The sequence below is a fragment of the Callithrix jacchus genome, chromosome 4 (assembly GCF_049354715.1).
Source record: "Callithrix jacchus isolate 240 chromosome 4, calJac240_pri, whole genome shotgun sequence".
Lineage (NCBI taxonomy): Eukaryota > Metazoa > Chordata > Mammalia > Primates > Cebidae > Callithrix > Callithrix jacchus.
In genome coordinates, this window is record NC_133505.1 from 50,195,798 (window position 1) to 50,221,506 (window position 25,709).

A 25,709-nucleotide genomic window follows, 5' to 3' on the forward strand; every position below is an offset into this window, starting at 1 on the left:
GACGACATAGGGGGCAGGCCAAGACATGCCCTACCTTCAACACCTCCCCAGGCACAGGTGGCGGCGACTGGAAGTGGACAGGGGTGTTGATGGCCGGGGTGGGCGGCCCCCCGAGCTGCTGTTGCTGCTGCTGCTGCATGTAATGCATGACAGCCTGCTGCTGCATGCGCTCCCGCTGCTCCTCCTGCTGCGCCTGCTCCCGCATGAGCTGCATGCGCAGCCCTATGCGTGACGCCATGGTGGCTGCCGGCACCGGCTCCCTGTGGACAAGAAGGGGTGGCAAGTATGTGAGGCACTTGTCCTCCTCAAAGCACGTGGGCTGGCCCAGGGGAGGCCAGAATGACTGGGATGGCATCCATTTTACAGAAGACACCAAGCCCTGAGAGGGGAAGAGATTTGCTCAAGGTCGCTGAGCAAGCGGGTGACAGCTGAGACATGAATCCAAGTTTCCTGGTTCCTGGACCAAAACTGAAGGTTTTCTGTCTTTTTCACTGATCACAATTGGTAAATCCCAAACTCTAAGAGTCAACCTCCACCCCTCTCTGTGTCACACCCACATCCTGATCCCGTCAGATCTGACCTCAGATCCATCCTCCCCTGCTGCCACAAGGTGGGCCCAGCCTGTTCCGGGTCTTACCTGGATTCCCACAGGGGCAGCCCAGTGTTCAGACTGCCACCTCTGGCTTGTCCTAGGACATTCTACTGGCAACTCAGTAAGTAGATGGATCCTGTCCTTCCCTCTGCTCACAACTCCCCATGGCTCCTACCTTCCTCAGAGGAAGAGCTAAGGTCCTTCCCATGACCAGAGCCTCCTAGGATCTGCCCCAGCTCATGTTTCCCTCTGATCCCATCCGCCAGCTCTCCTTCGTTTCCTCTGCTCCAGCTACATCCACCAGCCACTTTGCAATCCCTGAAACATCCCAGGCATGCCCCCACCTCAGGGCCTCTGCCCTTGCTGTTCCCTCTGCCAGAATACTCTCCCCTCAGATGACATCATGGCTCACTCCTTCACCTCCTCCAAGACCTAAATGTCACCTTAGAGACCTTCTAGGACAACCCTATTAAAATTACAAAGCCCCCACCCCCACTCCCTATGCCTCTTCCCTTTTATTTTTCTCCATATCACTTATCACCATCTTAAATACTATGCATTTTTGCTTAGCTGTTTCAGTCACTGTCTGTCTCTTTCTTACTGGGAATGTACACTTCCCTGAGGGCAGGCATTTTCTGTCTTTTTCCCTGCTAAACCTTGGGCCTCTGGCCCAGGACCTGGGACATGGCAAATGGTGAATGTGTGTGTGAAGAAATGAATCTTATTTGTAAGACAGGCACTGGCGATACAACTGTAGTCCCTGAGCTCATGGAGCCTACAGTGGAATAAAGAGAAAGGCAAGTCCACAGGCTTGAGGAGGGCCTGTGCAGGGAGGGCCACTTCCAGGCACCTGGCACTGCCAGGGCCCAGAGAGGACTTCCCACCACCCACCATATCAGCCCTAATCTTCTACAGGTCTCAGTGGGACAGGTGTGACTTAAGCCCCCAAGCCCAGTCTGGAAGGAAGGACAGGGAAGAACGAGTCCTACAGCTGGGCCCACTCTGTCCCTAGCTCATTGAGTGAACCAGGGTATGTCCCTTCCCCCTCAGAGCCTCCATCTCTCCATGCACAAAATGAAAGAGTTGGATCCAGTGATTTCTAAGGTCCTCCCCAGCTGGGATAGGCTGAGACTCTGAGAGATGCAGGGCTCCTGGGTGTGTCCAGACCCCATGAAGGTTCTGGTAGGGGCTGGAGGGTCCCATCTTGGGGATATTGCAAGAGGCAGTATGACTTTGTGGTTGAGCAAGGACTTTGGAACTGAGCAGATACGGTCTTGAATCCTAGTTCTGTCACTTCTTTGCTGTGTGACCTTGGGCAAGTCGCATAACCTATCTGAGCCTCAGTTTCTCATTAGTAAACAGTTTCTGCTTCTGAAGACTGAAGCATTACATGAAATGAATATGTCTTACATTGTGTAGCACCAGGGAGGCTGAGCGTATGAGACATGGATGAGCAGATGATTGGCAGGCAAACTGATCAGCGTGGACCAGAGGCCAGAGCTGCATCTCAACTCCTAACAATGAGGCCCAGGGGGTGGCAAAGGGAAGCAGCAAAAGCTGACATGTTCTGGCTAATGCCAGACACTGGAATTAGTCAGCATTAGCCAAAAGAACCTGCAAATATTCAGTGAAAATCACCAGATCATAGAAATACTAACTTGCATTTATTTGAGCATTTACTGTATGTCAGGCAATGTTCCAAACTCTTGCACCTCCAACAGCCCATTGAAGGAGTTCTGAGAATTACTCTCCTTTTATGGATATGGAGAAACAGAGGCACAGGAGATTAAGTGTCTTTCAGCAGCAAAAGGGACAGAGCTGGAACCCAGCCCCAGGCAGCATGACCTCTGAGCCCATGCTGGGGAGGACAGGGTCTCCACACAGAGCGGGCAGGAAGCTTATTGCAGGCTGCCTGGCTGCCAGGCCCAGGAATGGAGCCCGTGCCACCTGACCGCCAGCCAGGGCTCCTCCCACCATCACTGTGCCTTCCCGACAAGGTGGGAAGGCAGGCAATGACCCTCACCCCACCCTCCTTCCTTCTCTGCCCCTCTACACCATGAATCAGTAAAGGGGTTGTCTCATCCCCTTGGGTCTCTCTGCCCAGCTCCCAACAGGGCAGTCCGCAGAGAGAAAGAAGCAGACACCCACCACCCCCTTCCCATCCTGCAGCAGGAACACAGCTGCAGTCTCCACCCAGGCCTTTACCCACCCCCTTCCTATGCTGCTACAGAGGGGTATCCCTGTCTTTGTGCCCCCACTGCCCACCACACATACACTAGCCCTACAGACCTCATAGGCTCTGACTCCAGCCCAGCCCACCCCCTCGCAGCTGTACCCTCTATACACCCACCCACACAGCACTGGGTCACCCCCCTACCCTTGGGGACAATCTGACTTCAGTTGGCCCTGGTGGGGGTGCAGGCACTGGGCCTGGCAGTGCCAGCCGGCACAGGGAAGCTGGGGGAGAACAAGCCCCTTGTTTCTCTGACAAAGGGCTGAGCGTCTGGCCTGGCCTCTGCTGGAGCTGGCTTTGCTATGAGGAGAGCCTGGGCTAGGGGTGGCTGGGCCAGCCTCAGTTCCCTCATCTGCACAATGGACTTGGGAATCCCTGCCCCACCCCCCCACCAGAATCCAGGTGAACCTCCTGGGAGAGGACGTTGGAGAAGTGGACACAGCAAGGTACCTGTGGCATCGGTGGGTGTCAGTAGCCTTAGCTACTGTCCCCTGTCCTCTTACAAAGGATGGCAGGCCAGTGAGACTCCCCATCCCCAAGTTTGGAGCTGTCACACCCACAGAGCTTGTCCTCCAGTGAAGCTCCAGCCCTCTCCCCTGGCCCTGGTTCCCAGCCCTGGGTTGCTGAGTGTGGTGTGTGTGGGATGGGCATAGGTGAGGGAGGCCCATGAGGCGATCAAAGAGCGATGGGGGTCATCCAGGGCATGCTAATACCCCACCCTTGGCCTCTGAGCACACCTACTCACTCTCAAATCCTGAGGGGCCACTTACAGCCTCCCTGGACAACCAGTCCAGCCAGGAAGAACTAACAGGATGGATGTGGGAGAACCAAAATGCCCCCACCCCTCCCACCATCTGGCCCCTCAGACCCAGCATGCCTGGAAAGGGTCCGCCATGTGCTCGTTCAGTAACACTGGGGGCCTGGAGTGCCCACTCCATGTAGACACCAGGGATGGGTGTTACCCTGGAGATCTTCTCTCCTGCCCCTCCCAGGTAACACTCTCATGAGAAGAAGGGTTTGATGCCTTAGAAAATCCCTGCCTCTTCCCCCATCACATGGCTGCCCCCATCAACACCCCCAGGACCCTCCAGCTGCCTCCTGGTGCTACCCACCCAGAGCCTCTCAGCTGACTCTGCCTCAAAGCCCAGTCTGGATTCCAGCTTAGTCATGTCCAAAATGAGTTCTGCTGTCCCATAGGCTCCCTGGCCCTACTGGCTAGGTGACTTCGGAAAGCCACTTCACCTCTCTGTGCTTTGCTGTCTTCCTCTGTAAAACACGGCACCTGCTAAGCACAGAACCTGCCTTTTGGGTTCATGGGGAGGATTCAAAGTAAGCATGTGGCAGTTGCTTCATAACTGGGGATCCTGGTCTCCTCTGCTCAGGCCAGAGCTGGTTTCATCCAGCCTGTGTGTGGGCCTTGCCTGTCAGTTATTTACATGTTAGTATGAACCAGTCTTGTCAGAACTGTACTTGAGGGAAGATGTGGACACAGGGAGGAGACAGACAGGGAGAAATCGCTGGTCTCCATGAGAGGCAATGAGAAGGAGGAGCCCAGAACAGGGAAGTCTCAGATGTAGGAAAGAAGATATCAAAGATACAGTATTGAGTGGAAAAGGTAAAGTGCAGAATAAATGCACAGCTTGAGCCCATGAAGCAGGACATGGTATATGTGTGGACAGGATCAGGAGGACCATCGCACCCGCCACTAGATGCTTTGTGAATGATTGCGTGGGTCAGGGCTGGCCACTGTGCTTTTCAAATGTTCATGCTTTTGTCTTCAAACAACCTAACGAGGTGAGTACTAGTATTATCCCCATTTTTCCTGGAGGAAACTGAGGCACAGAGAGGTGAAGGAACTCACTCCAGGGTACACAGCTGATTAAGTCATAGAATGGAGATTTGATCCAGGCAGCCTGGCTCACAGCCCCCACTCTTTAACTACTATTCTGGGCTCCCCTAGCACCCCAAACTGTTGAGAGTTGTTATCACTGGGGAGGGTAGTGGGAAGGGGTGGTGGAGGGAGAGGGATAAAGAGGGATTTTTATAGTTCCTTGTCCCACTTGAGAAGCACTCAACTCTTACAGTGGGAATATGTGCTACCTGTGTGGTCCTGTGAACCCAGGAGAAAGGAAGCACAGCAGCTTCTCGGGGTTTATGGGGGGCCCATCCTGCTTCCAGTGCTTCCAGTCATGTCCAACGGTGGGTCACCAAGGGGAAGGAATCCCCCCAGCTCCACCGAAGCCCTGCCCTGATCAGTGCAATGGTCATTAGGCCAGCTGAGGACCCTGGGTGAGGACACCCAGTGGCCAGCAGAGACACAGAGCCAGGGTCACAGCCACATAGCATTTGGAGCTGGAGGGCCAGGGCTCCACTCAGTTTCCACCACAGCCCCAGACAAGGGCTTCTGCGGGGGAGTACCATCTTCACGCAGCGCCCTCAAACTACTCTCAGTTGACACAGGTCCATTCAGTGGCTTGTGAGGCCTGAACTGCTTTGGGGATTTTTCTGCCCTCTAAATGATTCTTTAAAACTTGGAGCAGGAAGCTGAAAACACACTCCATGACCCATGGACTCCACTCCTATTTATGCCCAACAGAAAAGCATCCATGTGTTCACCAAAGCACATATACTAGCATGTTTGTGTATATAGGAGCCAAAACTGGAAACTACCCAAATGTCCATTAAAGAAAGATGGATGAAGAAGTGGTGGGCCAGACACGGTGGCTCACGCCTGTAATCCCGAACTTTGGGAGGCCAAGGTGGGCAGCTCACCTGAGGTCAGGAGTTCGAGGCCAACCTGGCCAACATGGTGAAACCGCATCTCTACTGAAAATACAAAAATAAGCCAGGCGTGGTGGTGTGTGCCTGTAGTCCCAGCTACTCAGGAGGCTGAGACAGGAGAATCGCTTGAACCCAGGAGGCGGAGATTGCAGTGAGCCAAGATCCTGCCACTGCACTCCAGCCTGGGCAACAGAGCGAGACTGTGTCTTAAAAAAAAAAAAAAATGAAGTGATGGTACATCCATACAATTGAATGCTACAAAGCAATGACAGCAAACACACCGTTGTCACACATGACACACATGACTCTCACAGTAATGTTAACAAAAGAAGGCAGGCATAAAAGCAGATACAGCATGCTCTGCATATGTAAGTTCAAAAACAGGCAACATGAATCTATGTTATAAGTAAGGATCCTAATCACCCTTAGGGAGTGCCTGGGAGAGGGCACAAGATGGCTTGGTGGGTGAGGGGATTAGGAATGTTCTGTAATTTGATATGGGTGTTGGTGGCATGAGAATGTCATATTTACAATAATTTGTATAGCTGCTCCCTTATATTTTTCTCCATGTGTGTTATATTCTCATTTCAAAATCACATAACAATGAAGGCAAACCAGCCAGGTGCAGTGGCTCACACCTGTAATCCCAGCACTTTGAGTGGCTGAGGCAGGTGGATCACTTGAGGTCAGGAGTTCAAGACCAGCTTAGGCAACATGGTGAAACCCCATCTCTACTAAAAATACAAAAATTAGCCAGGTGTGGTGGCACATGCCTGTAATCCCAGCTACTTGGGAGGCTGAGGCAGGATAATTGCTTGAACCTGGGAGACAGAGGTTGCAGTGAGCCGAGATCACACCACTGCACTCCAGCCTTGGTGACAAAAGTGAAACTCCATCTTAAAAAAAAAAAAGAAGAAGAAGAAGAATGAGGGCACACCTTAAATAGCTTAAAAGAGTTAAGTAAACTATCTTCACCAACACCACACCTTCCCCAAAACCCCCCCTTCCCCAAGTGTGTGTATGACTTTAAAATGCCTTTGGTACCAGACACCTTCAACACAACTGCCAGAGCATACCTTGGTACAATGTCTTTGGAAAAGCGATTTGCCAATATATGTCAAAGCCTTGAAAAATATTCACTAGTCCAAGGAAGCAATCTTAGATGCAGGAAAGGCATTTGTGCACAAAGATGCACTTCTCATTATACAAAAAAAAAAAAATCAAAACTAACCTCAATGTCCAGTTATAGGATAGTTAAATAAATTATGGTGTGTCCCTCCTGATGGACTGCTTACAATAAATACTTACAATAAATAACATGGGGATATGTCAAGTGATAAAATGGAGGATGTAAAATTGTACATCAAATCTTATCATCACAATGTAAAAATATGTATAGAAAAACCTCTTGGGAGGAAATATGCAAAATTACTGACTTCCTTGGATGATGAAACCATAAGTGTTTTGTGTGGTTTTAAGAGCCTTTTGGAATGTTATTCTTTCTCTATAATGAACATGTGTATCCTTCTAATTGAGAAAAAATATTTTATGCTAACAGCTAATGCTCATAGAGTGCTTACTGTGTGCTAGGTACTGTTCGAAGTATCTTATGTAATTATCACAGTTACTTCGTGATGTGAGTGACGTGGGTACCATTGTTGTCCCCACTCGAGGAATGAGGAAACATAGGCCCAGAGAAGTTGTCACTCGCTGAAGGTAACAGAGCTAATGATCGGCAAGGCTGGACCAAGACTGGCTGCACCACCCCAACCCTGGGGCTGGTAGTTTGGCCTCAGTCCTGCATTCAGGGTGAGGGCTGCCACGTTTTGTTTTAGGAATTCTCAATGAAGAAGTCTTTCTACGATCAAAGAGTTTCAGCAGCTGATCTCTTTCATCCATCCCAGGGGCCAGAGGGTGTCCGGGATGATGGAACAGTCTGGAATCCCCAAACACAGGCAGAAAAAAAAAAAAAAAACTCTACCCTTCCTCAAAGAGCAGAGATAATTTCCTGTATTCCCAGAAAAACACATGTCTGGCTGCTGAAACAACAAAGTGTGCAAGCCCAGAGGCTGGAAAGCCTGTTGAAGCCATTGATGACGCTCCGTGCCTCTGTGGTCGGAAGAAGTTTTCTTCTGATGCAGTCTGTTACACGCTGTCAGTTGTGGGAGAGCTGCCCGGTCAGTCCTGGGGAAAGAAACTGACCACAAAACGAAGGCTTTCTGAACAGGTTCGAGGCTCCTGGAGGCAAAGGAAGGGCTTCATGGCCTCCTAGGAACCTTTCAGCCTTGGGAAGGGAAGAGAGGAAAAAATACCAAACTTGGGGTTGTTCTCAGCCCCCTCTGGCAGGGGAGGCGGCAGAGGAAGACTTGACGAACAAGGAAACAGAACAAGAACCTCACATTATTCCCATGGACAAAGCCATTCCAAGTTACGGAGGTGGTCATGAGTCACTGTAAGACCTGGGGAGCGGGCATCAGATGGCCCAGGCCCAAACAGAGTGACAGGTGGAAAGGAGTCCTATGACTCCCAGGAGCCAGTAATCCTGCCCATATAATGCTGTGGAAAAGGCCAAGTGCTAGGGTTCAAGTCCCAGCTTTGGACTGGACTCAATGTCTGGACATAGCCTCAGTCTTCCCATCAGTCAGGCTAGGCTTGCCAGGTGGGGCCACGTCTCTCATAGAGCAGTTGTGCTCTAAGTTAGGAGGCTGGGTATGGAGGCTGTCTGCAGGTGTGAATATATGGGCAGAGGGTAGGTGTCACCATTCTGATCACTATTCAATGTTGCTCCATCCAGGTCCACTGGGGGCTTCCCTGCACAAGTTTCTTTTGGGGAAAGGGTCCCATCCATTCACCCATTCATTCACACACACACACACACACACACACACACACACACACACACACATCTGAAAGCTCAGACTGGGGCAGAGCAGCCTAGTGGTAACCCCAACCTCGGTCTCTCCTTACTAGATAGGGGCAGGAAGGCCTCAGGCCAGCTTTTCCTATTACCAGCCACCCTCTGTTTCCTCTCCAAAAGCCTTGGGTCCTTTAAATTTTTCTTTTCCAAAGCTTGTATATCATGTCATTCACTGCAGGAGATGAGAGAGGCAGGTGAGCAATAACAATATCCACCTCTTTGGGTTCTGAGGGATAAGTAGCCAGAGTTTAGCACAGTTCCTGGCACACTGGAGATACTTCATCATGTAGCTTTTTATTATATTAGCTGGCAACTTCTGATACTGAAACAGCAAACCCAAGATACCTGGTAAGTGTGTACTATTTGACTGGAAGGTCCTTGAAACCAGAAGCAGAAATGAGGTCAATGGGACACGTACATGTTTTTAATGTTTTTAATGCCATATTTTGGTCTTTTTCCCTTTTCATGAGGTGTCATTTATCCTAGCAAAATGCATAGATTTGTGGTGTACAGCTCAGTGAATCTTTACAGGCATGTGCCCTTGTGTAATCACTGTTTAGATCAAGATGGAGAATGTCACCACCACCCTGGCAGGTTCCCTCCGGGACCCTGTCCTGCCTCACCATGGCTGAGTGCTACTGGTCTCCAACAGCACACAAAGGCTGCCATGCAGGATGTGGTCTTCTGTATCTTTCATGCAATGGAACTGCTCTGCCAAGTGAGCAAATTTACTGTGGACTGACCAGCCCCTATTTGTGATGAATAAAGATCAAGAAACAAAGAATGAATTACATGAGGAAGCAGAGGCTCAAAAAGGGGGACCTGCACAATGTGTCTCTGTAGCAGCAGAGCAAGCCCCCAGGATGTGTTCTGCACGCCTCTCCGGGACCCCCTGCAGGGATGTGCTGCGGAAGACGGCAGGGCTGGGGGCAGGGGCAGTCAGGGGCTTGTTTTTAAATCTCTGAGCACCAGCAGGAGGTGGGGAGGAGGGAGAGGAAGGAGAGGAGAGAGGAAGGGCGGTCACACAAGCTCCTGGCCCACTTAATGGCCTCCTGTTCCCACAGCTCAGGCCCATCAGCCCCAAGTTTCAGCTCACATCCCACAGGAAAGGGTGGGAACTGGCGCCTCCTGGCTGTCCAGCCTGTTGGCCCGCATCAACAGGGGGAGCAGCTTCAAAGGCCTTTGCAGACCAGGGAGTCACCCTGTCCTGTCCCACAGGGACCAGCTGGGCACTGGCAAGGAAGACTGCCACTGGGCATGGCAATACAGGGATAAGGGGACATGTAGCTAAAAGAAGCATGAAAGGAGAAACCAGAAAGGGATTCCACCCCTGTGATATGCACAGATTAGCCCAGACACCCATGTGGACTCTCTGTCTCTCTGGGTCTGCTTCTCTCTTTTTCTATTCTTTCTCTCACACATGCCCCCACACATGCACACACATGGATGTGCACACACGTGTAGCTGCATCAGCTGCCCCTTGCAGTCTAAGGATTCCGTTAGCACGCAGCCACCTTTCTTCTGGGTTGGGGAGTAGCCCTTGAGCCCTGGCACCCACCTTCTGGGCAGTCCATCCGCTCCAGCCTCCTGCCTATATCTACCGTGCTTTGTTCTCTAGCGTTTCCTTGCCACCTACCAGTCTCCTCAGTTACAAGGAAGCTTCAGAGAAATCACTTTCCTTCTTTAGAACCTCCACGCCATCTCACCCATCAGACTTTCCAAAAAGAGATGCAGGGCCCTCAGGGGCTGCTGGTCCCATGACTCCCACACACTCAGTTATCACCCACTCTGAGCAAACGCTCTGAGTGTCTCCCACATTGGCTCTGAGTGTCTCCCACATTGCACTGTGCAGGGGACCCCTGTTCAATCATTCATCACCACAAACACCTGACGGGACAGACAGCCAAGGCCAGCAGGATAGGAAACCGAGACTCAGAAAGGTTAAGTAGATGCAGTGGCTCATGCCTGTAATCCCAACGCTTTGGGAGGCCGAGGCAGGTGGGTCACTGGAGGTCAGGAGTTTGAAACCAGCCTTGTCAACACAGCGAAAGCCCGTCTCTACTAAAAATACAAAAATTAGCTGGGCATGGTGGCGCATGCCTATAGTACCAGCTACATGGGAGGCTGAGGCAGGAGAATGGCTTAACTTAGGAGGCAGAGGTTGCAGTGAGCTGAGATCGCACCATTGCACCCAGAGTGAGACTCCATCTCAAATAAAGAAGGGTTAAGCAGCTTGTCAGAGGTCATACTGCAGGAACACAGTGAAGTGGGGATTCGAGCCCAGGTCTCTCAGGTATGTGGCCATCACCAGCTCCAGTCCAGAGGAGGAAACCTGGGGCCCATAGGAAAGGTCTCCCCATGTAGATGACTTGTTGTCCCCTGCACTTCCAGCCCTGCCCCACTCCCCCATGCCATGGCACCTTCAGTGAATCCTACAGAGGTTCCCCAGAGAGGCCTGCATGCTCCTCAGCCTTCCCAGACCCCGCCCACACATGCTCTTTTGCCAAACAGCCAAGACATCCATGCCCAGGAGGCTCACAGGGTGACAAATCTGAATCTCACTGAGACCATTAGCCCACCAGAGGTCGTGGATCGGGGGGGGCAGAAGGCGAGGCTATATAAAGTTGGTCAGACAGAAATGTGATTCCAGGGATCAGAGATCTGGCACCAGACCATAGTGAGGTGAGGGTGGCAAGGGTTGGGAGGAGTGGGGCTCAGCCATAGATGGCTCCTAGGATAGGAAAGGGGCCTGAGGGGAAGAAAGGAGGCTTAGAGACTGGGACTCCACCTGCCCATAAGCACCCTCTGACCCACCCCAGCAGACCTGCTTGCCTCCCCTGCAGGGAAGATCAGCTAAGTTTTCACTAAGTCAGCCAATGTGGTCACTGAGGTCCCTCCCCAGGGAAGATGAGGCCTAAGACTCTGATTGGTCAGTTCATCCCATTGTTAATTTGGGGCCCACAAGCTCTGACTCTGAGATGAGTCTTGTTTTGCAAGGGCTCCCTCAGCCCCCACGGGTCCAGCACAAAAGCCTAGCTAAGGACAGAGTGGGACTGGAAGACCAGCAATTGGCTACGCACCACCCAGTATGACCTTGGGCAAGTCCTGCCCCCTCTCTGGGCCTGAAGGCCCTCACAAATCATGTTAACATGGAGAGGCTGGGTGGGACCTCTCATAAGGCCCAGTGTGCTGACGGCTCTGGCAGCATGGATGTGCACAGGGTTGGTCTGGTAGAATTGGCCTGAAGAGCCAGACAGCACTTTCACCGCCCCATGTGCTGGCTGCCCCTGCATTCGGGAATTCCCTCTCCAGAGCCATGGCGGCCTTAGGACACGGCCTTTGCTTTTCCATCTTCTCAGGAGAAAAGAATCCACACTCCAGCGTCTTCTGCTAGCTGCCAGCTGCTTAGGGCAGGGAAGGCTCATTGACTCCAAGTATGAGAAGAGGCGGGCACTACAGACACAACCAGGCACACAGCTGGCACACAGAGCAGCTTCTGGCTCTTGATTCCAAACCCAGCCACAGGCCCAGGCCTCCCTGCATCTGTCCTGAGTTGGCTAATAATGGCTCTCAGGGTCCCAGTACCTAAGCCACCTCCACCTCAGCCCTCCCTGCCCTAGGCCCAAGATTCTTAGAGCACTCCAACCCCACCAGTGCCTGGCTCCTGCCCCTGCTCCTGGGGCTGCTCCTCCTTCATCATCTGCTGCCCCAGGCTGGCCCCAGCCTGGCCCCAGCCTCCCCAGTCTCCCTGTGGCTGGTCTGCTGCAAAGAACGACTCCCTGCCTTTGTTAAGAGTCAAACCTGCTTCTGAGTACTCTGGAGACAACCACTGTACCACTGAAGGAGAGGGGGATGGGAGAAGAAAGAACAAAAACACCTATGAGCATGGACAACTGCATTCAGTTCACAGAAGGTGGCCGGCTTTCCCGCAGGTGCAAACCAAGAGACATTATGACTATGCACACTGAGTGCTTACTGTGCACCAGGCACTGTTCTGCCTTGCTACGTGTTACTGATTTAATCCTTACCACAACTCCATCCGCCATGCCAGAAGTATTAACATCTCCCTGATTTACAGAGGGGCAATTGAGTCACAGAGAAGCTGAAACTTGCCCAAAGTCACACAGCTGGTAGGTAGCAGAACTGGGGCATCTGGTCTCCGTGTGTGTGTGTGCCAACAGTGTGCTGGGCACCCCTGTGGAGTCTGTCTGGAAAGTGCCACAGGAGGCATGTAGGGGGTCTTGAGCCCATTAGTGAAGGGGCCCTTGGCTAAGCAGGTGGGGGCAGGACACCAGCCTCCCTCAGCTTATTTCCTCTAGAACTACTCCCATTCAGACCCTCCTTCCCCTCAAGATACCCCTTCCACCCAAAACCACCCAGGAGTACCCTTGCAGTTCCCAGACAGAGTCCTGGCCCCCGCCTCCACCCCCAGTACACCACACCGTCTGTCCTGAACCCGCCCTCCGGAAGACAGCTGGGCTGCGGGGATCATGAATATGCTTTGGACCCTGACAGACCAGCGTTCAAATCTTGCTTTGCCATTTGGCAGCTTTGTGACCAGGAGCAGGTGCTTAATCGCTCAGAGCCTCAGTTTCCCAATCTGTAACACAGGATGGCAGTAATGCCACCTTCCTCAGAGCCAGCGAGGGGGTAAACGGAACTGAAGTATGTGATGTGCCTAGCACCTTGGAAGTGGTCTGTATTAGCTCCCTGCCTGGGTGACCACTGACCATATGGCTGGACGGTGAGGGCCTTAGATGGGAGAGGGCCTCTTAAGGTATCGCATGCCGTTTGCTGGTTACAAACAGACTCGCAGGACCTGCCCAGACCCATTGAGTCAGAATCTACACTGGGAGGTGTGTGGGCACATTAAAAGCAACTACCCTTGTTGCCTTCTGGGGACTTGGTTCCCTGGTTCCAAGCATGAAAATTGGTGACAGGTGGGAGGACACAGCTGGGAAGCACAGGCCCCTGATGGAAGCACAGAGCTATTTTAAAGGACAGGCAGGGCCCTTCTGAGCCCCACAGGGAGGTTGAGCAGCCTGATTCTCAGGCCCAAAAGCCAAGGCAGAGGCCAGAACGCAAGGCTGCAGTGGGCTCGGGCTTACTGGTGCTGGAGCTCTGGCCCATGCAGGAGGGGAAAACAGTCCAGGTCTGTGGGGAAACAGCTTCAAAGCTGATATGGTTACCAATGGAAAAGCAACCCAGATGCACCCATTTGTGCACACCACCTCTTACACACTAACCATTGTCCACACATACACACTCATCATCACACACAGCACACCAGGACTTGCCTTCCTGCCCAAAAAGCAGCTCCAGCAGAGAGCAGACAACCTTGGGGACAGTGTTGTGTGTGCCTGGGCCTGTGTGCTCCACAGGAGACCTGGGAGTGCAGAGACCCCTGCAGCAGGTCTAGGAGCCCACTCTCTCCTCTACATGGCTCTGCCTCTACCTCCCACCTCCCTAAATCCCAGCTCCATCTGAGCAATGAGAAACCTAAGTCCTGCTTGCCTGAGGCTGGCAAGAACCCAAATTTTAATTGGTCACCTGCCTGCTGACCCCCCCTCTCCTCCCAACACACAAACATTGTCCTCACCAGGTTGCCAAGGGGTAAACAGCAGAGTGGGGCCCTGACCTCAGGGTTCCCTGAGAGGCAGCCATACTACAGGCCTGTGCCCCGCTCCATGCACACTCACACGGGACAGCTGCAAAGCCCACCCCCTCCCCAACCACACAGCTTCCGAAGGGCCAGGGACCCTGTCCACCCTGTCCATGAAGAGGTGACAGCTCGAAACTCCACTCCCGTTGTCAGCTCAGAAACACACACCCACTGACCTCTTTCACCACCACAGGGCCCCCCCTCCCCAAGCACAGATGGGCTCCAAAGAAACTCTAAATTGTGGTTAGAACCCCAAGCAGGCCTAGGATGGCCAAAAAAGAACCATGAACTGGGGGAGGTCAGTTGGGCTGTACCAGGGTGTGTGATTTCATGGGTTCTGGAAAGGCCCTCAACACCAAAATATCTCCCCTCTGGGTCCGGAAATCCCTCCCAACCCTCTGAGATCCACTGCCAGGAGAGGCTCCCACCTGAAGCTCTCGTCAGCTCACACCCCTGGGAGAGGCAGCTGACAGCTGGCCTGAGAACCGCCAAAGATGGGCAGGGGGAGGGTGGGTGCCAGGCCTGGTGACCGTCATCTCGCTAAGGCCGCCTGCTCATGAGTTCCCACCGGGAGAGGGCGCTTGTCCTCCTAGATCCTAGGGCGCCAGTCCCCAGAATCCAGCACCTCTGGCCAGGGAGAGGAGCCCAGCAAGGAGAGGGGCCTCAGCATGGCCCTCCATGTCCATGCCAGGGAAAACCAAGGCCTGTTCCAACTGTCCCCTTGAGGAAGCTAAAGTGCCAGACAGCAGGAGGGGATAGGAGCCCTGAGGGCAGGGTGGTGGGGGCAGAAGGGGGAATTAACCAGGTTCCAAAATAGCACAGTTGGTTCTGCCTCACTTCACCCTGTGCAATGTCTGGCAGCTTCTGCTTTCGATCTGAGTCACGCCTGGTGGGGGCAGGACGGGGCAGCCAGCGCTGGCAGAGGCCACTAGACAACACAGGCAGTGGCCTGGGAACTCAGCCAGGGGCTCTTCTCCCCTCACAGCACACACCTATACCCACCCCCAGACCCCCTTACCCCATCCTGCCCAAAAGCTGGGCTTCTGGGAAGAGCTAACAGGGGCACAAAGTCCAGGAGGCTCCCATGCCTGAATCCTCTCCCAGCCCTGGGCCCACCCAGATTCCCAAATGCTGTCAGCTGCCCTAGACCCAGAACTCAGCTTTGCTCCTGCCCTGTCCAGGTGCCCTCTGGCTGGCATCCCCACCCCATCTCCATCAGGGAGCCAGAGGAAACCTGACCTGAAAGTCCCCATCTTCCCCTAACAGAGGAGAAATGGCCTCCTAGGGCAACATTCCAATGGCCCACCAAGCCACTGACTGGGACTCCACCTGCCCACAAGCACCCTCTGACCCTAACAGAGGAGAAATGGCCTCACCCAATGGAGTGAGTAAGCTGCCCCCTACCTGTCCTCATGTCTCCTCAATGGAGGAAAATGGCAACATTCCAATGGTTCACCAAGCCACCGACCACCCGATGGAGTGAGTGAGCTGCCCCCACCGGCCCCCATCTCCCCCGCCCACACCCAGGTATAAGAGGAACAGGAAGCAAAATTCACACACACTTCCAGCCCCTTCCCTGTCCTTAAACACTATAAGAAGCACTGTGCCTTTACATGGACAGAGAGAGGAGTCAGGTGCCTTGAACTCTGCGTGTGGTGGGGTAGGGGAGGAGCTTTGGGAAGTCTGCTCTCCGTCATCATTCTCTTCCACTCATCTGGGCTCCATGCCCTCCTGCCTCCCCAGCCCCAAGGCTCGGACCTGCTCTGCTTTCCCCCATAGTGGTGAGACCTAGGCAGCAGCTGCCTTATACCTTCTCCCTGGACCCAAGATGCTTGAGCTGAAACCCGAGACATAAACCCCACCTTCCAATCCCTGTACCTATCCTCTCCGTCCTCCTCATAACAACACACCTGCCTGGAGTAAGTGTAGCCACCTTCCTATCCAAATGGTGGAGTAAGGAGATGATAGACTCAGGCTGCCCAGGCTGCCACTGGGCCTGCCCACAGGATAGGGAATGGCACAAGCAGACACACTCCTGCCCCTGCCACCTCAGCACATGCACCCAGAGCAAACCTGGTTTGGAAATGAAACAGGGGAAAGGCTGGGGCTGGCAGCTGGAGGAAGTCAGAGGGGCTGTGATTTGGTGTGCCTGACTGTGGCCTGGGACTACATCTCCAGCGGGAGCACACCACCAGGCTCAGCCCATGCCCCATCCCCATCTCCTACCCATCTCTAACCCCCACCCCAGAAGGCCTTACCTACACACCACTTTCCTCTTTTAATTCCTCCCATTCCCTCAGCGATATAGAGTGCAAGACCTGTAGCCTGATGCTGGGAGGTCTGGGGATAGCAACAGGTGGAGCCCAGGGGGAGAAGGCTCCTCTCCAGGAAGCAGGCATGACTCAGCCTGTGCCAGAGCAAACAGGTATCCATTGCACAGAATGACTTCCCCACTGAAATGCCCCTGAATTGTACCCTGTTCCTAACAGACACACAGAGGGAGGGTCCTAGGAGGCTCAGTTCCAGGCTGACTGAAAGGCAGCCATGTGGCAGCCATGGGCCTAGGGGAAGAGGAGGGGCAGTGAGAGAAAGGAAAAGGAAGTCAGAAAAACCACTCCAATCAGTCTCAGGATGCTAGAGCTGGGAGGAAAGTGGAAGATGGCTCTAGGCTTTGTGTCGCCCAGCACGTCTGTGCCTCCCTCTAGGAGAGGATACCACAGCACAGGGGTGTTGCTGGCCTTGCACGAGGCCTGGGAAGGGCGAGCCAATATCTGGCACATGGCAGGTGCCTCCATCGTGTGGGTCACTTTCCTCTGCTGTGAGTGCCTGGAGGCATCCCGACAGCTTCCTCTTTTTGTCCATGGCACCGTGTAGATGCTCCTTAAGTATCTGTAGAACACAGTGAGTGTGGAGCTGGCGACTGGGGAAGGGTCTGCCTGGGGAAGCCTCTTGGACATAGAAAGGGAAACGTGGGAAGAGGGCTTGGCAGACCCGCAGGCCTGGGCTTGATGAGGTTGCGGAAGCTGTCAGGGCCCCAGCCACACTCTCTGGGCACTCACGATAGCAAAAGTGCCCTTCTGGCCAGGCACAGTATTTCATGCCTATAATCGCAGCACTTTGGGAGGCCAGGGCAGGCAGATCACCTGAGGTCAGGAGTTCAAGACCAACCTGACCAACATGTAGAAACCCCATCCCTACTAAAAATACAAAATTAGCTGGGTGTGGTGGTGCACACCTGTAATCCCAGCTTCTCTGGAGGCTGAGGCAGAAGAATCATTTGAACCCATGAGGCAGAGTTTGTGGTGAGCCAAGATCATGCCATTGCACTCCAGCCCGGGCAACAAGAGCAAGACTCTGTCTCAAAAAATAAAAAATGAAAGTGCCCACCTGAGGACTTCTAGCTACTAGCACCTGAATTGGTGCTGGGACCAATGAAGTTAGCACCCTCCCTTCCCCACCACCTCTTAGCCAAAGACCCCTATCGCTGGGTTGGGGATCTCTAAAGCATATTCTGCAGAGACCTCCAAAGGCAGTGAGCCTCAGATGCCCACAGTCACCTGCTCCTTCACATACATTTTATCAGCTTCCTTTGCTTCCTGTCTCAGAAATCCTACTCTACCACCGGGCTCCCTGGGGGAGCCCCCCAAATAAACTATTTGCACTCACATCCTTGTCTCAGCCAATGGGCCCTGAAGAGGCAGTTACGACCTGACATTGAACAGCTAACTCTAAAGCTTAGAAATAATGGCCAATAAAAGGGCCAGAGTAATGCAAGCTGGCCCACCCTACAGGGAAGCAGAGAGGCAAGCATGTAAGACCCAGTCACTGGGGAGACTGGTCAAGCTGGATGCAATGGACAAATGTATACCTGGAACTTCCCCACCTGGGGAAAGGTAAGAATGCCCTCAGAAGCAGAGCTGGGAAGGTGGAGAGAAGACAGCAGGACTTGTCAGAGTTTCAAGTTGCATGGGGAAGAAACCTCCATACTGGGGGTAGTGATGGCAACATTAGGTTACTAGTAGCAAATGCCAATAGGGCTAGAAGCCCAGCATTGCCTTCTGCCCCCAGGCTGCTCCTAGGATGGAGCTATAGAGCTCCAGCATTCCAGAACCTTGGTATGCCCATTCATTCAATAACACAGCTGTTATGTTCCACACTTAGAACTAGGCACTGGTGACACCAAGAGAGGCCATTCGATTAAACACTAAGAGTGTGTGTTTTGCAGCAGGTCGAGCTGAATCCCAGATCTGTCACTTGCTAGCTTTGTGACTTTCATCAACTTACTTAACTTCCCAGGGTCTCAGTATCCTCATGTGTAAAACAAGGACAATATCCAGCTTGGAAAGTTTCTGTAAGGATTAAACGTAAAGTATCTAATACAGTACCTGGCACAGGACAGACACTCAATAGCTATCTGATGGATGCATGTATGTAATGGATGGATGGATATAATGGATACGTGCATAAATGGATGGGTGGATGCATGAAAAGGTGGAAATAATGGTGGGTGGATGGATGGATGGATGGATATAATGGATGAAAAGGTGAATATAATAGAGGAATATATGTATGGACAGATGGATGGTTGTTTGAAAGGAAAAAAGCACTAGTGTCTGCATTGTTCCCCTCTGGTTCAATATCCCTTTCCACTAAATTTATTTATTTATTTTAATTTTTTATGTTTGAAACAGGGTCTCACTCTGTTGCCCAGGCTGGAGTGCAGTGGTGCAGTCACAGCTCACTGCAGCCTCACCCTCCCAGGCTCAAACAATCCTCCCATCTCAGCCTCCCAAGTAGCTGAGACCACAGGTGTGTGCCACTACATCCCGCTAATTTTTTATTTTTTTGTAGAGATGGGGGTCTAGTTATATTGTCCAGGCTAGATGTGAACTCCTGGCCTCAAGCAATCCTCCTGCCTTGGCCTCCCAAAGTACTAATCTTTCCACTAAATTTATAAACAAGAAAACAAGATTCCATCACTCCCTAAATTATCTACTTTGAAAATCTATATTTTCATTAAACAGGATGACAAATATCAAGTAAAATCCTTATTTTATTTTTATTTTTATTTTTTTTTGAGATGGAGTCTTGCTCTGTCACCAAGCTGGAGTGCAGTGGTGCAATCTTGGCTCACTGCAACCTCCGCCTTTCAGGTTCAAGCAATTAATTCTCCTACCTCGGCCCCCTGAGTAGACTACAGGCACCCACCGCCATGCCTGGCTAACTTTTTATATTTTAGTAGAGACGGGGTTTCACCATGTTGACCAGGATGATCTCGATTTCCTGACCTCATGATCCACCCATCTCAGCCTCCCAAAGTGCCAGGATTACAGGAGTGAGTAACTGCCCCCCACCGGTAAGATCCTCCTAATGGGCCTTAGCCACATAACTAGGGCAGGTCATTCCCTGAAAGGTATATAGACCCACATCAGAATAGAGGATATCCTCCTGGCTCAGTTGCCTTCATACCAGCTCCCACCAAGTGGTCACGCCATGCCGGTACCCATCTCTCACCAAGTCCAACTCCACCCAACTCTTACTCCAGGGAAGGTGAGTCAGGAACCAGGTAAAGGAAGGGGAAGCCAGACAAAAGCACAGCAAGGAGAACAGGCCAGGATGGCCAAGGAGAAGAAGCCAAGAACAGAACGCAGGAATTTGGGAGGAGGATGACTAGGGATCAGAGAGAAGAGGCTGAAGAGCGGAAAGGATTTATTGTCTACAGAGAAATGAACAAAGAAAATAGTCCTCAGAGAACAAGGGAGCAGAAACAAAACAAAATGGACTGAGCAACATAGAAAGATCATTTCCCTGCTCCGTCACCCCCAATGGCTTTCTGCTACCCACCAGATAAAATCCAAGCACTCTAGTTGGGCCTCCAAGGCATGCAGGATCCCTCTCCCTAAATAAGTGCTGGGTGCAGCCAAGGAGACCTACTTGCTCTCTCACCTCAACCCAGTCTGGGTCCCCAGATGCTCCCCCTAGTTCCTCTCCCACAGATTATCCCATTCTTCTTCCTCTCTGGAAGCCCTGCTCCAGGGCCTCCTCGTCCTCCTCCAGGCAGCACAGCCTGACTTCACTCTCCTCTGATCACCATTTAGGGACAATTACTTACTCTGTTCCAAGCATGGCTCTATGTCTGATGCAGGAATATACAGATGAATAAGACAGCCCCCGCACTATGGTACTTACAATCCAGCTTGGAAAAAACATCATTACCTGGTATCATATATTGTATTTTCCTACCACTGTGGATACTATTAAAACTTGTATTGAGTACTTAACCATCTATCAAGGATGGCTTCTAAGGGCTTTATCATGGATTAACTCATTTGCCCTTCCCAGTGACACTCGGGAGTAGGAAATACTACTGTACTCATTTTGCAAATGAAACCGGTACAAATAAGTCACCTGTCTGGTTTTCTCAACTGCAGTGTGAGCTCCGTGAGGGCTGTCCCTTGGTTTCCTCCTCTCTCACATAGGCTCCAGGTAGAGAACACTTGAATATGACCCTCTGGGCTCAAGGTGTCCACTGCTGTCGCCTTGGATGAAGGTATGCTGACTGGTCAGTGGGAATGATGTAAATGCAGGAAAATGAGCGCCAGCAGAATGGAGGAGACAGGCCTTCCAGGTGAAGTATGAAGGGACATAGTCTCAGTGTCCCTTTCCAGCATCTCTCTTCCCTGCCTGTCCCCAAAGTCCAGCCCTGGCATTTCACAATCCTACAGTCACTGCAGAATGCCCTGTCCCTTTGCTAAGAAGGCCAAGGTGGTGTAGAAGGAGGGAGTCAGGCTTCATGTCCAGGACAGACAGGGGAGCAAAAGGGTGAGCTGTTGGAGGAGAGGAGCCCTTCAGCCCCATCCAGTCCCAGGGGGTCAGGGCTCTCAGAGTGAACAAGCTGAGCCTGGAAAGTAAAACACAGGGCAGGCCCCGAAAGGGTCATGTCTGGGAACCCTTACCTTGGCAGGGGGTAGGGGAATGGGGCCTATGGCAGAGGCAGAGCCCTCACAGCACAGAGCTGGGTTGCCCCCTTGGCAAGCTCACCCAGCTCAGAGGCCTCTTCAGGCTGGGAAAGCTGAGGAGGTGGACAGTTCAGACCCAACTTAGAATAGAAGCATCAAGAGGCATTGAGTGGGGTTCTGGGTGGGTGAAGGGGGCTTTGCACCAGCCTATGGAGCTCAGGAGTCGGGGTCCAATCCCCAGGCCTGGCCATACCTCATCACTGATAGTTTCTCAAGTAACCAAAAGGTCCTGGTGCCCCACCCAGGACTCATACCCCTAATCATTGGTCCTCTCCCTTCCTCCTGACCAGGGGCCCAAGGTCTCAAGCCCTGCTAGGGACTGCTGAGGAGTTGACGGAGCCACTGCTGTTGATAGAGCTGGTGCCAGGCCCTCGACAGGCACGGGGCCCAGGCATACAATGGGGCTGTGTGTGCAACCAGCGTTACTCTGGGGTGGAGCTGAGCAGGCTGGCATCTGGGATCAGGCCAAGAATTCATGTCTCTGGAGAAAGCCTCCCCACCCCCTCCCAGGCGGCACAGCTCTGTCCAGGGATGCGCAAGCACCACCCACTCTCCCACTCAGCCCAGGAAGGGAATGGGAACTTGCCCTGGTGTCAGGTACTGGGGAACGGGGACTCCTGAGTCTAGCCACTGGCTGGGCTGCTCGCTTGCGAAGCATTTTGGACCCATTACGTAATCTGGGGCTGCAGCCTCCTCTGCGGCCAGAGGGAGGGTGAAGTCTGCAGGGCCAGCAGAAGGAGCAAGAGAAGTCTGGCTGTGATCCGTGCCCATACAGAGAGCCTCAGTCCTCCCTCCACAGCTTACCAAGGTCCTGGGCTCATATAGGTTTTCTGAGGCACCCAGGACTCCTGGCTGCCCGGCCTGCACCAGGCCAGGAGAGGAGCTGGCTCATTCCCCAGGGGAATGAGTCACCAGCCGGCTGCAGCCAGGATGGCAGGGCGGGCAGTGGGCAGGTGGAGCTTGTCCTCTCCCCTCCCTGGCAGGTCTTCTCAAGCTGGAAAGCCATTCAGCTGGTATCAGTGCTGACCACAGCATCCCAGCCCAGGCCTCATTGGGCCACTTCCTCTGGTGCAGGGACCACCTGGCCACAGGATTCAGGGGACTTGATCCCCTCCTGGTCCCTACACTGACTCACTCTTGTAGTTATAGGCATGGGCAGCCCACTACTCTGACTGTCTCTGAGAGGGTCAGGCTGCAGGGAAGGGCAGCTACCTACCCCCAGGGAGAAATGGGGTCTTAGGCGAGGAAGGAGGGGAGAACTCAGGCACCTGGTGGGCAGCAGGGAAAGGCAGACAGCCGGGCCACCTCACTCCGAAGGTTGTGGGCAAAACAGGGAGGGCCCCTTTGCATGAATCATTTTCTATTCTCCCCAGAGCCAGGAGGCACCCAGGAACAGGAGCTAACTGGCCCTGCTCTGTGGCTGGCTAGGCATGTGGCACCCTCCCTCACACCCAGTCATAACAACACAGATAGGCGCCCTGATACATGCTACCCACACTCCCTGAAGGTCACACACAAAGTCACAGTGGCAGCCCAGCCCACAGTGGATGGCCACCTATCCCCTGACAACCACAGGAACCTCCCAGCCTGAGCTAGAATGGTCCACACCACACCTTACAGGCCCCAAACAGTGGCGTGTCTGGGAGCACCTCAGCTGGGAGGGCTCCTTCCTGGTCAGAGGGCAAGGGCCTTTCCCAGCCAAGACCACTTCACTGAGTCCTGTGTGTGCGTGTGTGTGTGCACATGTGTGCGTGTATGTGTGCTTCTACCATCCAGACCCTGAGAAATCATCCCATGCCCTGAGAAAAGAGACTGTGGGAACCAAAGGGCCTTCGGAACCTGAGCCCATCATGCTTATTTTCCAGATGAACAAACTAGCTTACATTGGGGAAGTGTCTTTGTTCTAGATTATGAATAAGGCTGAATCTGGAACCCAGGCTGGGGTAGCTTAAGGCTGGTCAGACAAAGCAAAGGATGGGGAAGAGGGAGCAGGGATGAGAAGGAAGAAAAGGGAGGCAGGGGAAGATTCACCACCACATCAGAGGTGCAGCCTTGCTGGTACCACTTCATTCATTCATTTCAAACCTTTCTTGAGCACTTACTATGTGCCAGCACTGTGGCAGGGGTCTTTCTGCCCATATCACTCCTCCCTCCTGTGAGACAGTGCTTCTGGGATGGACTATTGTCTTTAGGGAACCCCCTATCCTGAGGGTCCAGGGAGACCAGGGCAGCATGCCAAGCTCCACCCTTGAGTAGCAGCCCAGCCCCAGAGAGGCCCCAGAGGCAGCCTCCTCTGTGCCCCACACCCCGAGGGACTCCAGCCCTCAGGGAATCTAGTGACCACAGCACACCAGACCCGGACATACAGGTTGGCACCCCTCCAGGAATCCATGCCAAGTCAGAGGGCACAAGATATCAGATGACAAGAAGCCCGGGAGTCACCTACCAGAAAGGCCCAGGTTGCAGCAGAACTCCCATTGTCAGACAAAATCTGCCTGGATCCTCGATACATGAAACATGAGGATGAGGCAGCTCCATGGAGCAGCAGGAGTCAGTATGAGCAGCAGGTGAGCATCATGGGGGATGGGGAGGACCATCCCACTTGGCCTCCAACCAGGGCCTCCCCCACACTCCCAGAGAGTCCCCAAGGCACCTTCTGGGATTGTGAGGAAGAATGTGAAAAACAGTTTTCTCTGGCCTCTCCCTGTTGCGGAAGCCTGGAGGAAGCAGCGGGGGTGTACAGACCACACCGCTCAAGGAGAGCCAGGACTACAGCCCCGGCCCTGCAGACTTCCAGGCCAAGCTGTTCTCCACGACTCTCAAGACAACAGGACCCCATCCTACATATGGGAAAGAGACACAGTAACACCCCTACTCCCAAAAAACGTCTCACGAACTGGGCACAGTGGCTCACGCCTGTAACCCTAGCACTTTGGGAGGCCAAGGAGGGTGGATCAGCTGAACTCAGGGGTTCAAGACCAGCCTGGCCAACATGGCTAAACCCCATCTCTACTAAAAATACAAAAATTAGCCAGGCGTGGTGGCGTGCACCTGTAATCCCAGCTACTCTGGAGGCTCAGGCAGGAGAATCACTTGAACCCAACAGGCAGAGGTTGCAGTGAGCCGAGATCATGCCACTGCACTCCAGCCTGGGCAACAGAGTGAGACTGTCTCAATTTAAAAAAAAAGTCTCATGGATTCAGGTCCTATTATGCTCTCAGTAAGGGGCAAAATGCTCCATGTACATCATGACTATGGCCCAGGTATCTCTTTCTTGTACATAAAGAAATAGGTGTTCAGAAAGATGAAGTGACTCACCCAAGGTCACCCAACCTATGAGGGGCAAAGCAGACTCCACCCCAGCACATAGCTCTCGACCCCCACTGCAGCCTCACAGACATCACCACCGTCATGATGCCTAGGTATAACCACTTCCTCTGAGCCCCACTGCAAGCTTCATCTCACTCAAAGAAAAGCTGAGAAGTCTCCTACCCAACTCACCCCAACAGGATGTCACATACGGAGATTCTCAGTAATACAGCACTTCCACTGCTACTAGTAACACCACCTCTCTATTATACAGCACTTTCTATTTAGGTACTTCATACAGTATTATCCTACTGAATCCTCGTATCTCCATTTCACAGAGAAGGAAACTGAGGCATACAGAGACTGATGAAGCCCAAGTTTACATAGCTAGGAAATAGCCAAACCAGGATTCAATCCCAGGCAGTCTCACCCCGGCACTACACCCCTCCCTATAGTGTCTGTTGGCTTCTCCTCCAGTGGTAGCTGTCACAAGCAACCTAGTTTGGGGTTTGCCTCCCTCCTCTGAGGCCTCTCTGCAGAAATCAAAGGCCAACTGGACCCCTGAGGGGTGGACGTGGGAAAGCCTATCTGATGAGCACCTTCAGCTCATCTTCTCCAGCTGTGGTTAACACCATCCCCCCCACTCCCCCATGCCCCGCCCCAACACCCACTCACAGGAGCTAGAGCTGGAAAGATGAGATCCTGAGAGCAATCAATGCACAAACATGAATAGGACGCCTACTGCATGCCCAGTTTCAAGCTGTGGCAGGTGCAGGAATTAGAATACTCTGTCCTTGCTCTCCTGCCAAAGGCTCCAGTCCCCAGAAATGCCCAAAGGAGTAGCCCCTGCCACCCCCAACCCCTTCAATACTGGCTGCACCAGATGTTGGCAACGCTTTGAAACAGGGTTTAAAAATAGACTCTATAATGAGTCTGTGCTAAGAATAACTTGGGCAAACAGCCCTCCAGGAGAGGACACTCTCTGCCAGGGAGCCACCACCTCCTCCCACCTCCCAACCCAGCCTGGCTCACCCCCTGGCCCATCACTCAGAGTCCCCCAAAGCCAGCAGAGGGCCTGGAGCATTTCAACCCTAACGGCTGTGTTGACGGAGGCATCCACATGCCTGCATGCACCCTACATCACAAGCCACGTGACCAGTCACCCTCCACGAAGGGTGGGGCATCAAGGGAGTGGG

At 53.0% G+C, this 25,709-nt stretch overlaps 1 protein-coding gene across 7 annotated transcripts in view; it reads right to left on the minus strand.

Moving 5' to 3' along the window:
- The window catches only part of TFEB (transcription factor EB), a 52,198-nt gene that overhangs the window by 7,339 nt on the left and 19,150 nt on the right, over window positions 1–25,709 (minus strand). For all 7 annotated transcript variants that reach the window (XM_078370687.1, XM_078370686.1, XM_078370684.1 and 4 more), the window contains one exon: window positions 35–260. In XM_078370687.1, the coding sequence (XP_078226813.1) occupies window positions 35–238 (204 nt within the window). In that variant the 5' untranslated portion in view covers window positions 239–260. The remainder of the gene's footprint in view (window positions 1–34; window positions 261–25,709) is intronic.